This window comes from Ovis canadensis, chromosome 3 (assembly GCF_042477335.2).
Source record: "Ovis canadensis isolate MfBH-ARS-UI-01 breed Bighorn chromosome 3, ARS-UI_OviCan_v2, whole genome shotgun sequence".
NCBI classification, from domain to species: domain Eukaryota; kingdom Metazoa; phylum Chordata; class Mammalia; order Artiodactyla; family Bovidae; genus Ovis; species Ovis canadensis.
In genome coordinates, this window is record NC_091247.1 from 212,890,810 (window position 1) to 212,906,009 (window position 15,200).

Sequence of the window (15,200 nt, forward strand, 5' to 3'; positions counted from 1 at the left end):
TTAACTAAAATAAGTTTTTAAAAATAATAAAAGATATGAGTAAAGCAGACAATGCCCAGAAGGTTAGGAAGACGGGAGAGCCAAGACACTGATGTCTCATCTTTTTCTCTGGGGAGATAGGTATGCCTCCAGTGTAGGGGCTGATACCTGCTTCCTACATCCCCAGCTCTTACCCTGATGCAATTCTTCAGGTAATTGAAGATGGTGGCAGTCAGACGGAAGGATTCACCACGAACCACTGAGTAAGGGAGCGTCAGATCAACAAAGAACGGCTTGAAGGCAGTCACTCCAACAGTGGGTGAGAGGCCAAAACCCTTGGACTGGGAGGTGCAGAAAGTCATGGCCTTCCACGTGGTGATGGTGTCAGGAATGGTGATGTGGACAGACTCCTGTCCTGAGTAGCTGCGAGGACGCAAGAACTCAGCTACAAATTCGCCTACAGAGGTGACTATTTTGCTGCTCTTGTGCATGGTGGGGGAAAGCAACTGGACTGGAGGCCTAAGTGAATCTCAAGACTGTGAGTCTTCAAGTGAGGCTGTACAAGTATGGGAAAAGCGTGTGTCTGAGGATTGGGGGAGGCGGTATGTGTGTAAACATATCTGTAAGATAGCCCAGTGCCCTCCGAATCTGTGAGAATACGCATCCTTATGGTTTGTCAGGACAAGCAGGAAAGGAGTGAACACAAACTAAACTAACATCAAGATGTGCCTTTCTGTTGGTGTGGCCCTGCCCTGTCTGCACTGTGCAAATGTGAAGATGTGTGGATTTGTTTTGAATGATTGTATACACTTGTTTAAGAATCCAGGGAAAGAAAAACATTCTCATATTTCCATTAAACCTTCTTGGCTTGAGACTTCTGTTTATTCTTGCCACCTCTGCTTAATCTTTTCTGCTTCTGTTAGGTCCTTGCTCTTTCTGTCCTTTATTGTGCCCATCTTTGCGTGAAATGTTTCCTTGGTATCTCCAGTATTCTTGAAAAGATCTCTAGTCTTTCCCATTCTATTACTTTTCTCCATTTCGTTGCATTGTTCACTTAAGAAGGCTTTCTTATCTTTCCTTGCTATTCTCTGCCTTGAGACTTAGGTTCATTAGAAATTGTCTGAGTCTGAGATTTCCCTGGTGGTCCAGTGGCTAAGAGTCTAGCTCGCAATGCAGGTAGTTTGGGTTTGATCCCTGGTCAGGGAACTAGATCCCACATGTTGCAACTAAAGGGCCCACATACCACAACTAAGACCCAGTACAGTCAAATTAATTAATTTTAAAAAATTATCTGAGTCTGGGTTCTCTCCTGACTCCACACTGTATATATATAATCTTGTTATACCTTTGAGGTATCACTTACCCAACAGGAAACAGATCCCACAGCCAAGTCTCTGGAAAGTACTGGCGAACCTGAGATTCCAGCTGGCGAACCTCTTCCAGCCGAACTGATGGAGTTAGCTTGAGAGCCATTGGACTAACATCATTCACTGCTAAGGAGACAAGGAATAAGGGAAAAAGCAGAAGACTTAAGTCACACAATAAGTCAAAGTAGAGGGACTACTAGCAAGACATTCAGAGGGAAGCGGAGAAAATGCAAGTCATAGATGAGGAGGAAGGACCACTGAGGAACTAACTGGTCACAAAGCTATTGGGGAAAGTGACAGGTGGGGATGTTTGGCCAGAGAATGAATAGATAAGAACTTCAGGCTTCAAAAGCCCACCCCGTAGAAAGAGAGTGAAATCCTTGGGGAAACTGCCTGCATCTATAACCCACAATCCATTATCATCCTGGCTAGAGGCTCAGGGCAAGAAGAGGAGGCAAAGAGGGAGCTTTCAGAGTTCCGTGATTCTAAGTGATTCTAAATATTTCAGTGAATCAGAGGCAGCTTACCTCCAGCCATCGTAACTCTGTGTCTTAAATTCTGGTGACTGCAGTCTATTGGCCTCTTGATTTTGGCATTGGACAGTATTTTCAGGCCCACATTCTGACAGGCACCAAAGGGACCAGAGAATGAAGTGTTAGAGGGGGTCCTTTCCCTTACTACAAGGGCTACTGCCTAGAAATTTCACCCTCAAAGGATTGAACCAACACATTCTTTGCCTATTAATTGTGGGACCTATACTCAGCCACCAAGACTGGTTCACTTCTATTCGAGTCAGTATGAAAGTCTCTCAGTGAAACTTATTTCATTGTATTTATATATGTATATATGCATGTATTATGCATGTGTATATACACACATATGCATACATTTTTGCAGAATGATCATCACAATAAGTCTAGTTAACATCCATTACCATATATAATTTAAAAAAATTATTTTCTTGTGATGAGGACTTTTAAGATCTATTCTCTTAGCAACTTTCAAGCCCAATATCATTGGGCTTCTCCAGGGGCTCAGAAGTAAAGAATCCACCTGCAATGCAGGAGCCTCAAGTTTGATCCCTGGGTCAGGAAGACACCCCACTTTAGCATTCTTGCCTGGGAAATCCCATGACAGAAGAGCCTGGCAGGCTACAGTCCATGGGGTCGCAAAAGAGTTGGACTAAACAACAACAACTAAACAACAAGATACAGTATCACTAGCTATAGTCACTATGCTGTACATTACATTCCCAAGACTTGTTTATTTCACAACTGGAAGCTTGCACCTTCTGACCACATTTACCCATTTTGCCCGCCCCCTATCGCCCATCTCTGGCAACTACAGTCTCTTTTCTGTATCTATGGGTCGGTTGTTAACTGTTGCTTTTAAATTCCACATATAAGTGAGATCATACAAGGTTTGTCTTTCTCCATCTGACTTATTTCACTTAGCATAATGCCCTCAAGGTCCATCCAGCTTGTTGCAAGTGACAAGATTTCATTCTTTTTTTGGCTAAATAGTAGTATTCCACGTACTTCATTGTTCGATATGTTTAATACTTCTTCCGAATATTAGTCACTGTATCCTTATTATTTGATTTGAAATGAATTTTCTGAGGGCAGAGACTATATCAACTTGATCAATTCAATAAAAATATATTGAGTGGATCAGGCTCAAAAATATATAAGTATTAGAGAGAACGAAAAGATTGAACAAGACCTGCTTCCTGACCTCAGAGAACCAATGGCCAGACATGGGCCAAAGCATCTCAAAACTTTGCTGATAAAATAAATGTAAAATCTTTTGTAATAGTAGGAGACTTCTGGTCTACCTTACCTTGTGGTTTTGTTTTTGGTTTTGTTTTTTTTCCTTCTATACTGATCCCATGAAAGTCAATGTTTGCAGACCCCAGAGAGAGGATAGGTGTATAGCCTCACATGTGGGAAACTTCTTCAAGCATAAGAACCAAGAGAGGCTCCTTGCCCACCAGAAGTTTCTTTCAAGATTTTGCCCCTGTCAGTGCCCACCTAAGCCCACATGCTTTTGTCGATATGGACTTTCCTTTCCCCCTCCCACCAACATTGTTTCTATGAGAACAAAATGGGTAAGAACATTGACCTGGAAAAAACTGAAAACGTCTATTTCTTCAGAGAGCCGAGGCCTCCACACGCCAAGATGGTTGTTCCAACGCTCCTCAAGCGCGGGCTTAATAAGGGGCTGCGGAAAGTTCCAGTGATCAAACCCTGGACACTCGTCGTATTCAGCCACCTGATAAGGGTAGTGATTGTACCAGAATGGGAACATCCCATAGACCTGAGAAAAGACAGTAAAGAAAATTAATCTTTTTCTCTTAAGCAAATGAAATATTGACACAGTGAAATCACTTCTCTCAGCTTCTGTGGGCACAGTTTGCTATCCTTATATTCTTTGTCCTCAGTTCAGTTCAGTTCAGTTGCTCAGTCGTGTCTGACTCTTTGCGACCCCATGAATCGCAGCACGCCAGGCCTCCCTGTCCATCACCAGCTCCCGGAGTTCACTCAGACTCACGTCCATCGCGTCAGTAATGCCATCCAGCCATCTCATCCTGGGTCGTCCCCTTCTCCTCCTGCCCCCAATCCCTCCCAGCATCAGAGTCTTTTCCAATGAATCAACTCTTCGCATGAGGTAGCCAAAGTTACTGGAGTTTCAGCTTTAGCATCATTCCTTCCAAAGAAATCCCAGGGTTAGTCTCCTTCAGAATGGACTGGCTGGATCTCCTTGCAGTCCAAGAGACTCTCAAGAGTCTTCTCCAACACCACAGTTCAAAAGCATCAATTCTTCGGTGCTCAGCCTTCTTCACAGTCCAACTCTCACATCCATACATGACCACAGGAAAAACCATAGCCTTGACTAGATGGACCTTAGTCGGCAAAGTAATGTCTCTGCTTTTGAATATACTATCTAGTTTGGTCATAACTTTTCTTCCAAGGAGTAAGCGTCTTTTAGTTTCTTCCATCCTAAGCCCCTTCCTCTAGTTCATCTTTTCTCATAATCTGATCTTTATCTTCTATTTCATCTTTCCTGATCCCTATGATCATATTAACCATGCCCTTCTCATATCATGTTTTTCGGGGCTCGGGCATGCCAAGCAGCTTGCAGGATCTTAGTTCCCTGACCAGGGATTGAACCTGGGACCTAGCAGTGAAAGCCCTGAGTGCTAAACACTGGATTTCTAGGAATTTCCCATATCATCATTTCTACCTTCATGTCCACACCAACTTTGCCTCCACTGTTTCCCTGAGACTCTCTTTCCTGCTCCCTGGAATCCATGTTTTATCCTGATGCAGCTAGACTATCTTCTCTGTCGACCCCCTCTTGCCATGTCAGCAGGCCACTCACCGAACGATTGCTCAGTTCGCTCTCTGGTCTAAGCAGCAAGACACTCTCATCCACGGCCCGGACTGCACACAGGGACCCAGGGGCTGCCCGCAGCTGGAGGTCCACATCTGCTCCTGGAAGCTGCTGGGAAGGTGAGAAGTCAAGGGAAACCTGGGGAAGAGAAAAGGGCAACACGGGGATCAGGTCAGGCTGGAGAGGAGGAGAAACAGTCATCAGACATATGCCCTAAGTACGGTCCCTAGCCCACTCCTTCACTTTTTTTTTAGAGTCGCTTTGTCTTTTTTTTTTTTTGATCCAGATCATTTTTAAAGTCTTTATTGAATTTGTTACAATATTGCTTCTGTTTAATATTTTGGTTTTTTGGCCACAAAGAATATGGGATTTTAACTCCTTGACCCAAACTCCCAGCTTTGGAAGATGAAGTCTCAGCCACTGGACTGCCAGAGAATTCCCCCAAGTCCTTCACTTTTATACTGATTTTTCTTTGTAAAGCCTTGCCCTTTAGAAGCAGTGTCTTGTGATACGGTTGGAAAAAGTAAGCAGCACAGTAAAATAATACAGAAAGTTCAAAAGATGCAAAGTAGAAAGGGAATTTATGGAATAGGTCCACAGAACATGTGACTTCCCAGTATGACCTTTTAAAAGAAGCAGGAGAGACAGTTCAACAAACCATGCTAAAGATACAGAACATGACATCCAGCTTCAACGTTCTCCCCTGCCTTTCCCAGTGGCCCTGCCTTATCTCCCTCCACCCCCAGGACACACAAGCTCCCTCTCTCTGCCCAGACCTTTCCTTCACCCGCCTTAACTGCCATTTTACCTGATTGTCAAAGCACATCTCCACAGAGAACTGGGTTTTGTCCGCTATGACACCTCCACTGGGAAAAATGGCATAGACCACCAGGGAAGGATCAGGGGCTAATCTGGAGTTGAAGACCAGTGGGAGAGAGAAGGAGCCTTTCAGTCCTGAAAGAGAAGAGGGGATATTCAGGCATGAGAGTACCTGCTCACCTACCAGTGACATCCAACCCTGTGTCTGCACTTCTCCCTGAGCCAACCACGGGCAAATTGTTTCTCATTTTTCCGATCTGTGGTTATTGTTCTGTTCTTGCTATTTCTGCTCTTGCTTCTAGTATAAGAACTGTTTCCTAGAAGTTTAAAGTTTTTTCTTGTCTCTCTTCTTTTTTCTTTCTTTTTTGTTTGTTGAATCAATGTAAAAACAATTTTACATTACAACGTAATGTAAATTTACAGGAGACTTGGAAAACACAGAACAAAGTTACATGTAGTTCCACTATATATTACAATTATTTTTAAGTAGATAAATGAAGATTTTCAGTTGGTGTTTCAATATCAAACTCTCAAAATTTAACAGAATGAATATATAAAAAGTAGAAGAAAACTACCACAAAGGAGATCTGAAAAGCATTATAAACCAATTCAACTGGAAATTTAAAGTTTAAGTCTTCCAAGAGATTCATGAACAGTCACCTTGCATCCTGGACTTCAGGTGTTTCTGCCCCTCCATCTCCAAATTTCCTTTCCCTATTAACTAAAGAAGAGAAAAAATAAAAACCATCAACAACATAGAAGTTAGAGGAGTTCAGCCTTAGTCCAATGCTTACACCTCTCTGTAAGGAGAGGCTTCTTTCATAGTTCAGGAGTCCAGGTAAGTACTTTGTGGAGCATCCTTCAGCTTGTCATATGTCTGATGGTACCCAGAGTTCTGATGACTCTTCCTCCAGTTGGGGGTCTGCAAAGAACCAGGGGGTGGGTGGAAGGAGACACAGGCCACCATGGCTTTGGAACCAGACAGAACAGAAACCATTCTTCACAACAGATAGCTGACACCATTTCTTGAAGATCTCTAGGTTTTATTCTTTTATGATCCTTGCAACATAATGTCCACTAAAATCCATCCTTACAACCTTTTTAAAAAACATTTTTTTCTACTGAAGTATAGTTGATTTATAATGTTGTGCCAATCTCTGCTGGACAGCCAAGTGACTCAGTTATACACATATATACATTCTTTTTTTAATATTCTTTTCCATTATGGTTTATCCCAGGAGATTGGATATAGTTCCCTGTACGATACAATAGGACCTTGTTTTCTATCCATTCTACATATGATAGTTTGGATCTGCTAATCCCAAACACCCAATCTATCCCTCCAACAAGTCTCTTCCCCCTTGGCAACTACAAGTCTGTTCCCGCTTTCTGTGAGTCTGTTTCTGTTTTTACAACTTAAAAAAAAATTATCACTCAATTCAAAATTCAGTGGAAGTTAAAGGTGGGGGGGTGGGGATAAATTGGGAATTTGGGATTAATATATGCACACTACTATATATAAAATAAATAACCAACAAGGACCTACTGTATAGCATAGGGAACTCTACTCAATACTCTGTAATAACCTCCAAAGGAAAAGAATCTGAAAAAGAATATATATACATATGTGTGTGTGTGTAATTAAATACCTGAAACTAACACAACATTGTAGATCAACTATACATAAATAAAAAATTTTTTAAAGAAGTCAGTGGAAATGAATGCATCTTGAACTGTCTTGAGTCCTCTGACATTTGACTCTCTGGCAAGAAATCTCTTTTTCTCTCTCCCTTCCTGTTCACTCTCCCTTGAAAATGAACTCAGTGCAATGGTTTCTAAGTAGGCCAGCTCCTCAGGCTTCAGTCAAGTCTGCACTGATCTGCTCCAATTCTACTTTTCTTGTAAGCCTCCCACACTTCTGTCCTGAACTCAGTACATATATTATAACTCTACCTTATTATTTCCCCCCCCCACCCCTCTTCATTCTGTTATTTGGATGATTGTTTTAGATTGATGGAGACACTGAAATGATTTAGGGGGAGAAAATCTCTCAGAGGCTTTAAGAAGGTGATAAAGGAATAAAAAAACTCTGGACCATCAAACCCGAGGTTCACATGAGTCCAGTTCTTGAGGACTTCCTGAGGAATTAGACTCATGGTGACCAGTAAAACTGTTAGTCTTGGTTTTTCTTTTTGTTTTTTGGGGGGGTTTTTTTTGGCCACACAGCAGGGCATGTAGGATCTTACTTCCCTGACCAGGGATCAAACCCATGCCGCTTGCAGTGGAAGCTCAGATTCTTAACCACTGGACCACCAGGCAAGGCACCAAACTGCTTGTCTTTATACATTTTTTTTCAGACTACAAGTTGTAATCACATTTCTCCAGAAAGTTGCTATCAAAGTTAACCCTATATTATCTATTTTAAAACACTGACCAATGAAACATACAGAAATTTATTCTGAGTCCCCATCCTCTCCTCAGTCTCCCTCCCACCGACCCACCCTGCTCCCTTTCAGCCCGTGTCCGCAACATTTTCTCATTAATTCCTAGTATTATTTCCTCACACATTATTTCCCTGGACTCCTGTTCAAAATCTCCTTATTACCCATGTCCTCCCATCTTCTATACCTATATCAACACGGTAGCCACTGGGCATATATAACTCCTGGAGCCCTTGAAATGTGACTTGTCCAAACTCCTTTAAATATAAAATACATACTTTGAATTTCTAATGCATACTTTGCTACACGGTTGAAACAAAAAAATGTAAAATATTTATTGATAATTTTTAATGTTGATTTCATGTGGAAATGATCATATGTTGGGTTAGATAAAATATCCTTTAAAAGTTAGTTATCCCCATTATTTTAATTTTTTAATGTGGCAAATAAAGATTTAGAAATTACCTATATGGCTTGCATTACAGTTTTCTACAAAACTCTTTTGGTTGTACTTCACAGCCTGTGGGATCTTAGTTCCCCACCCAGGGACTGAACCTGCACTCCCTGCACTGGCAGAGCAGTCTTAACCACTGGACCACCAAGGAAGTCCTGTCTTATATCTCTATCCAGTCTGTTCACTTGCTCTGACTCACTGTCCTTATTCCCTTTCCTTCCAGCCCCCGTCTCCCAGTCTCACATAGTAGGAGAAGGTGATTTCCTGGTCAGGGTTTGCATCAGCCGGATGGATGTAGTAATCCACCAGCACTTCCTGGGGCCGGCCACATTCCAAGATGCCACTTGATCGACGGATGCCAAGGAAGCTGCGAGTCGTGTTGTAGAAAGGCTGCAGGTGCAAGTAGGCATTTTGGTAGTAACGAGGCTCTTGTTTTGGATCATATGTTTCTTCCAATTGGAACCTGCCCTGAGAAAGAGAGAGAGAGGGAAAAAAAGACCTTTAAAGGCATGTACCCCAACTATATCAACCCGGTAGGGCTGTTGTGATTCTCAAATAGGTACTGCCTAAGAGTGGCATGTAGATATTTCGCTAGAGGTCCAACCAAGAATGTCTGAGGACTCCATAACAGTGGTTACTTGAAGCAACATTGTGGTATGTCAGGGTGTAAAATAAGAGCTGAATGATAGCTGTCAGGTAATAGAAAACTGTCGGTGATATACCTTCACACACTGATGCAAAGGAGAGACAAGTTTGACTAAGAGATTGAAGAATGTATCTCAAATCTAAGAAAACTAGATACAGAGGATAATAAGACTGAAAAGCAATCAATCAATCAATATCAGGCTACCCTGGTGGTCCAGTGGTTAAGACTTCATGCCTCCAATGCAGGGGGCATGGGTTTGATCCCCGGTCAGGGAACTAGATCCCACGTGCCAAACAATCACACATACAAAAAAAGACTGACAATAATCGTTTCTAAGAGGAGTGATTAAGTGATGCCTAGAGTACAGAAATAGGCAAATTAGTCACAACAGAAATAGTACGTATTTGCTTATGGGCTATAGTTCTTCCTCCTTCCCCATAGCAACATCCTCTACCAAGGAATCATAGACTCTTTTGGTCTAACTGTGGACCCACTAGGTGACTTGTTTTGGGGAATGGATATTCAAATATGTGAGCTAACTAGAGGCTCAGAAAAGTCTTTGTATGTCTTTTGCATCTCTTCACTGCCATGAGAATGGGTATGTGCTTAATTACTCAGTTGTGTCCTACTCTTTAAGACCTTGTAGACTGTAGCCCGCCAGGCTTCTCTGTCCATGGGATTTTTCAGGCAAGAATACTGAAGTGGGCTGCTATATCCTCCTCCAGGAGAATCTTCCTGACCCAGAGATCGAACCTACATCCCCTGTGTCTTCTGCATTGCAGGTGGACTCTTTACCCACTGAACCATTGGTATACCTGGACTGTCTCAGCAGATCATGAGACATGTGGAGTGCAAGCCTACAGTCAACTGGTCCACAGACATAAGGAACTCCACGAAGATGGGCAGAGCTGCCATCAGATTACCCAGATACAAGACCAGTAAATACTTCCTGTTGTGTAACACTGAAGTTCTGTAGTTTGTTTTTTTGTTTTGGTTTCTTAGTTCCCCGATCAGGGATTGAACCCGTCACCCTCAGCAGTGAAAGCACATCCTAACCATGGGAAAGCCAGGGAATTACCCTGCAGTTGTTTGTGAAGCAGCAATTGATAACTGGTACAAATAACCTTCCAAGTTGTGCAAAATCTAGAATTCTCTTTGCTGTTTTATGAGTAATAAGAAGGAAAGGGGGAGTGAGAGGAAGAAGATGATTCTGAACCATTTTTTCTTCCCTAATTTGACATGCGAAGAGTTGACTCATTGGAAAAGACTCTGATGCTGGGAGGGATTGGGGGCAGGAGGAGAAGGGGACAGCAGAGGATGAGATGGCTGGATGGCATGACTGGCTCGATGGACGTGAATCTGAGTGAACTCTAGGAGTTGGTGATGGACAGGGAGGCCTGGCATGCTGTGATTCATGGGGTCGCAAAGAGTCGGACACGACTGAGCAACTGAACTGAACTGAATCTGATTTCAAATAGAGAACCAGATAGAGAGGCAGTTAAGTTATAAAATGAATTAATAGAAATAGCAATTTTTTTAATTTGAAGGGTCATTTATTTGATGAGAATTAAAAATGGTGGTGTCTAAGAAAAACTTTCTGTCCCAGGGAGGGCAGAACTGGTGGGTAAGTGAGGTGATGGACTTACTGGGAGAGCAGAAAGAGAAACAAGGACTTTCTGAAGTTTTCCTTCAGATGTCTTCTGTGCTGGAAAGGGGAACTCCCAGTGCTTACCTCCAGAGAAATGCTTTTCCCGTTCCAATTAGCCGTGTCTAGATTGAAGGCAGCGAGGCCATTGTTGTCAGTAGTTAGGATCTGGTTGACGTTTCCATTTTCTCCAGGAATCACCAGATACACTGGATGATGCTTGAGGAGGGAGCCATCGTGGCCCTTCACTCTTATCTGAGGGGTGAAGGTCATTAGAGTCAGGTTTGGAATATATTCAAAATTCTACGGAGACATTTCAGGAAAGAGTCCAGAAAAAGGTAAATGTGATGTGGAGAGTTGGAAATGAGGCTCTACGAGGAACTGAGAAACACACAGAAGTAGCTTGACCTGGAGCAGAGATAGACTTGCCACACATAGGATGGACCTGGATATTGTCACACTGAGTAAGGTCAGTCAGACAGAGAAGGAGAAATATCATATAACACCCCTTATATGTGGAATCTAAAATGAAATGACACAAGTGCACTGCTTACAAAACAGAGGCTCACAGACTTAGAGGCTCACAACTTAAGGCTGTGGTGGGGAAGGAATAGTTAGGGAGTTTGGAATGGACATGTACACTCTGCTATATTTAAAATGGATAACCAACAAGAACCTACTGTATAGCACAGAGAACTCTGTTCAGTGTTATGTGGCAGCATAATGTAACAGTGGATGGGAAGGGGCTTTGGGGGAGAATGGATACATGTATATGTATGCCTGAGTCCCTTTGCTGTTCACCTGAAATTATCACAACACTTTTAATCAGCTATACCCCAATACAAAATAAAATGTTAAAAAAAAAAAAAAACAAATGAATGAACACAAAAGAAGTAGATTTGCCACGTGGCTTAGGAAGCATCAGGGCTCTTCTTTTTCATACCCTGCTGCCAAAGCTCTGTGTATTTTTTTGCTTTCATTTTCCTACAGAGCATCCTCTTCCACTCCTAAATTGTATAATCCTTAGGCTCTAAGACAGTGTGGACCTACTCTTGGTCTAAAGAAGAGATGACCAAGGAATAACGGATCTGAATATGTACAATAGTATGGTGTTCACCAATTATTTGGGAAGTGAAGAAGATAAGCTAGAGAGAGGGGTGGAATGCTAGGAATCAGAGAGAAGACACTACAATTTTTTAAATCTCTAAAGACGATGCTTAAGGAGCCATAAGTGGCTCTCTGTGGCAGGAAGTTTGATATTAACCTTGCCTAGATGCAGAAACTCAGACTAGATGATCTCACCAGGTAACTTGCAGCTCTAAAATTCAAAGACTGACACAGGAGGAGGGGAACCCCTGGCATTGGGAGGGTCATTGAAGTCACATTAGTATTTAAGGCACATTTCACATGAGATTAAGGACACACAGTGCCAGGAGTTAAGCACATACTCTAGAGCAGGGGTCTCCAACCTCCAGGATCTAATGCCTGCTGGTCTGAAGTAGAGCTGACGCACTAATGATAGAAACAAAGTGCACAATAAATGTAGTCCACTTGAATCATCCTAAGACCGTCCCCCGCACATCTTCCACAAAAGCGGTCCCTGGTGCAAAAAAGGTTGGGGACTGTTGCTCTAGAGGCAGGCTGCCTAGCTCTGACCATAATTACCACTTATGAGCTGTATAACCTTGGGAAAATCATCGAACTTCACTAACCTCTCTGTGTCTCAGCCTTTTTGTCTGTCAAATGGGGCCAATAATAATGTCTAACTCAGGATTGTTTTCCAGATTAAAGTGAATACACATAGAATACTTAGAAAAATGCTAAGTTAATATATGTTCAGGCAGGAGTTGACAGGGTGGTTAAGCATTTTTTGTCTGAGCAGAGATGAGCTTCAACATACCTTTCCACTGAAGGGGAAATTGGGGTAATAATAGTCATTGGTGTCTTCGAAGGTCATGGATCCCATTTGTGAAGAAATGTATATATCCTGGGTGGTGTTGGCCTCCACTCCTGCAGAGGGAAACCAGATGTATGATGATCTAAATACCTAACATCCTCATCTTCATGTTTAACATAAGACTGCCTGAAAGGATGATGCCACAGGAAGTGAGAAGATGACTATCATTCTGACCAAAGATCTAAACTAACTTCTCCTTCCCAAACTTTTGGGGAAATAGGGAATGGATGGCAGATGAAATCTGACATTTCCCATTGACTGTGAACTTAGAACGGAGTCCCTTCTAAGCACTGATGAAGGCGAGTCTTGCGCCGTCTGAGTTGTTCAGTCACTAAATTATGTCCAGCTCTTTGCGACCCCACAGACTGCAGCACGCCAAGCTTCCCTGTCCTTCACTAACTCCGGGAGTTTGCTCAAACTCATGTCCACTGAGTAAGTGATGCCATCTAACCATCTCATCCTATCAACCCCCTTCTCCTCCTGCCCTCAATCTTTCCCAGCATCAGGGGCTTTTCCAATGAGTTGGTTCTTTGAATCAGGTGGCAAAAGTATTGTAGCTTCAGCATCAGTCCTTTCAATGAATATTCAAGGTTGATTTCCATTAGGATCGACTGGTTTCATCTCCTTGCAGTCCAAGGGACTCTCAAGAGTCTTCTCCAGCATCACCATTTGAAATCATCAATTCTTTGGCATTCGGCCTTCTTTATGGTCCAACTCTCACATCCATACATGACTACTGGAAAAACCATAGCTTTGACTATACAGGTTCTCTCTCTTGGATAACTCTTTTCCCTTCCCTTTTCTTAATGAAGCAAGGAACATCCCACTTACCTGTCCCTTCCTCCACCACAGTAGCCATGATATTGATGTCTTGTCTGTAATAATACCCAGTGAAGTTGAACATGGACATGGCCACAGAAGTTGAGATGCATCCCGCTTTGTCAATCTAGTGAGGCAATCAGAGAGAGAGAGAGGAAGAAAGAGGGTGAATAACCTAATCTCTACTTCTTTTTAAGTTTATCTATTTACTTGGCTGCTCTGGCCTTAGGTGTGACACAGGAGATCTTTCATTGCAGCGCACAGGCTATCTGTTGTGATTATACAGGCTCTAGGGCACACGGGCTCTCTAGTTGTGGTGCAGGGTTTCAATAGTTACAGCTCCCAGGCTTAGCTGCTGAGCAGCATGTGGAATCTTTAGTTCCCTGATCAGGGATTGAACCCACATACTCTGCATTGGAAGGCAAATTCTTAACCACTGGACCACCAGGGAAGACCCTAATCTCTACTTCTAACTCATGATGTCCTGTAGAAGAAAATTATTTCTTATCTCTATACTTCAGTTTCTCAAATTTTTTGTGTGTGTGTGCCACATGGCTTATGGGATCTTAGTTCCCCAAACAGAGATTGAACCTGGGCCTTTGGCAATGAAAGCATGGAGTTCTAACCACTGGACCACCAGGGAATTCCCAGTTTCTCCATCTTTAAGATAGAAAAAGTATTCCATAACATGAAGCATACACCCATACATGACTTGGAACTTCCAAGATATGAGGAGAAAAGAACCACCTTCAGAACAGGAAAATTGTATCTTCCAAGGGTTTAGGTTAATCTCTTGATCCCAAGGCAGATTCTAAAAGAGCTTTATCTTTGGAGGGATAAAAAGATTTCTGTGTTTTTAGAAATGAGGTACTAATCACATGAAATTATTTCTACTCTGGATGTTTTTAACCACTTTTCTATATTGGTGCTTGCTTACTTACTCTTTAGGACATAAGAATAAGCTTCCTTTTCTACATCTTGTTTTACTCACGTGTCCAGAGACTTTCTTGCATCTGTCAGGTAAATGTTCCCGTTCTGGATCTGGATACCGATAAATATATGGCTTTTGACACACTGATACGTGCACTACTCCTTGCACGGGCTTTCCATAGGTGTACCTAACCCAGAAAAACATGAGGAATCAGAGAGGGGCAAATCCACCTGTGATCCAGGCCCTCCTCCCCTAAACACTTTTCCTTTCTTCCGCATGCCCATCTCTGTAAGCGCTCTGACAGTCCCACCTTTCTCCAGCTCTCATTCACATCTCTGCTCTACTCAAAGCTTTAGAGTATTGCCGTTGCACAATAAATACCACCCAAAGGACAACAGTGTCTTTCTTTTTCCTTACTCCTTCTTCCCATGGGATTCAATACTGTGCTCTGCACAAAGTAGATTCTAAACCAATAATGCCAGCTGAGAAAGCAGAGGAAAGTAAGCACAAAAATGCAGATAATGTGTCCCTGGGATTTCCCTTGTGGTTCAGTGGTTAAGACTTCACCTTCCGATGCAGAGGATGCGGGTTAAACCCCTGGTCCAGGAATTAAGATCCCACATGCCTCATGGCCGGAAAACCAAAACATAAAATAGAAGCAATATTGTACCAAATGTCAATAAAGACTTTTAAAAAAATGGTCCACATAAAAAACAATTTTTTTAAAAAGTGTGTTTTTGCAGAACTTG

At 42.4% G+C, this 15,200-nt stretch overlaps 1 protein-coding gene across 2 annotated transcripts in view; it reads right to left on the reverse strand.

Moving 5' to 3' along the window:
- Positions 1–15,200, reverse strand: part of A2ML1 (alpha-2-macroglobulin like 1) — a 53,075-nt gene that overhangs the window by 27,694 nt on the left and 10,181 nt on the right. The window contains exons 8-19 of one of the 2 annotated variants that reach the window (XM_070292369.1): positions 14,512–14,638; positions 13,533–13,647; positions 12,645–12,754; positions 10,832–10,999; positions 8,697–8,921; positions 6,219–6,279; positions 5,548–5,693; positions 4,728–4,877; positions 3,468–3,662; positions 1,874–1,967; positions 1,343–1,469; positions 174–402 (exon numbers count right to left, since the gene is read on the reverse strand). In XM_070292369.1, the coding sequence (XP_070148470.1) occupies positions 174–402; positions 1,343–1,469; positions 1,874–1,967; positions 3,468–3,662; positions 4,728–4,877; positions 5,548–5,693; positions 6,219–6,279; positions 8,697–8,921; positions 10,832–10,999; positions 12,645–12,754; positions 13,533–13,647; positions 14,512–14,638 (1,747 nt within the window). Of the gene's footprint in view, positions 1–173; positions 403–1,342; positions 1,473–1,873; positions 1,968–3,467; positions 3,663–4,727; positions 4,878–5,547; positions 5,694–6,218; positions 6,280–8,696; positions 8,922–10,831; positions 11,000–12,644; positions 12,755–13,532; positions 13,648–14,511; positions 14,639–15,200 lie in introns of both variants that reach the window. The other variant, XM_069585776.1, reaches the window with a different exon arrangement.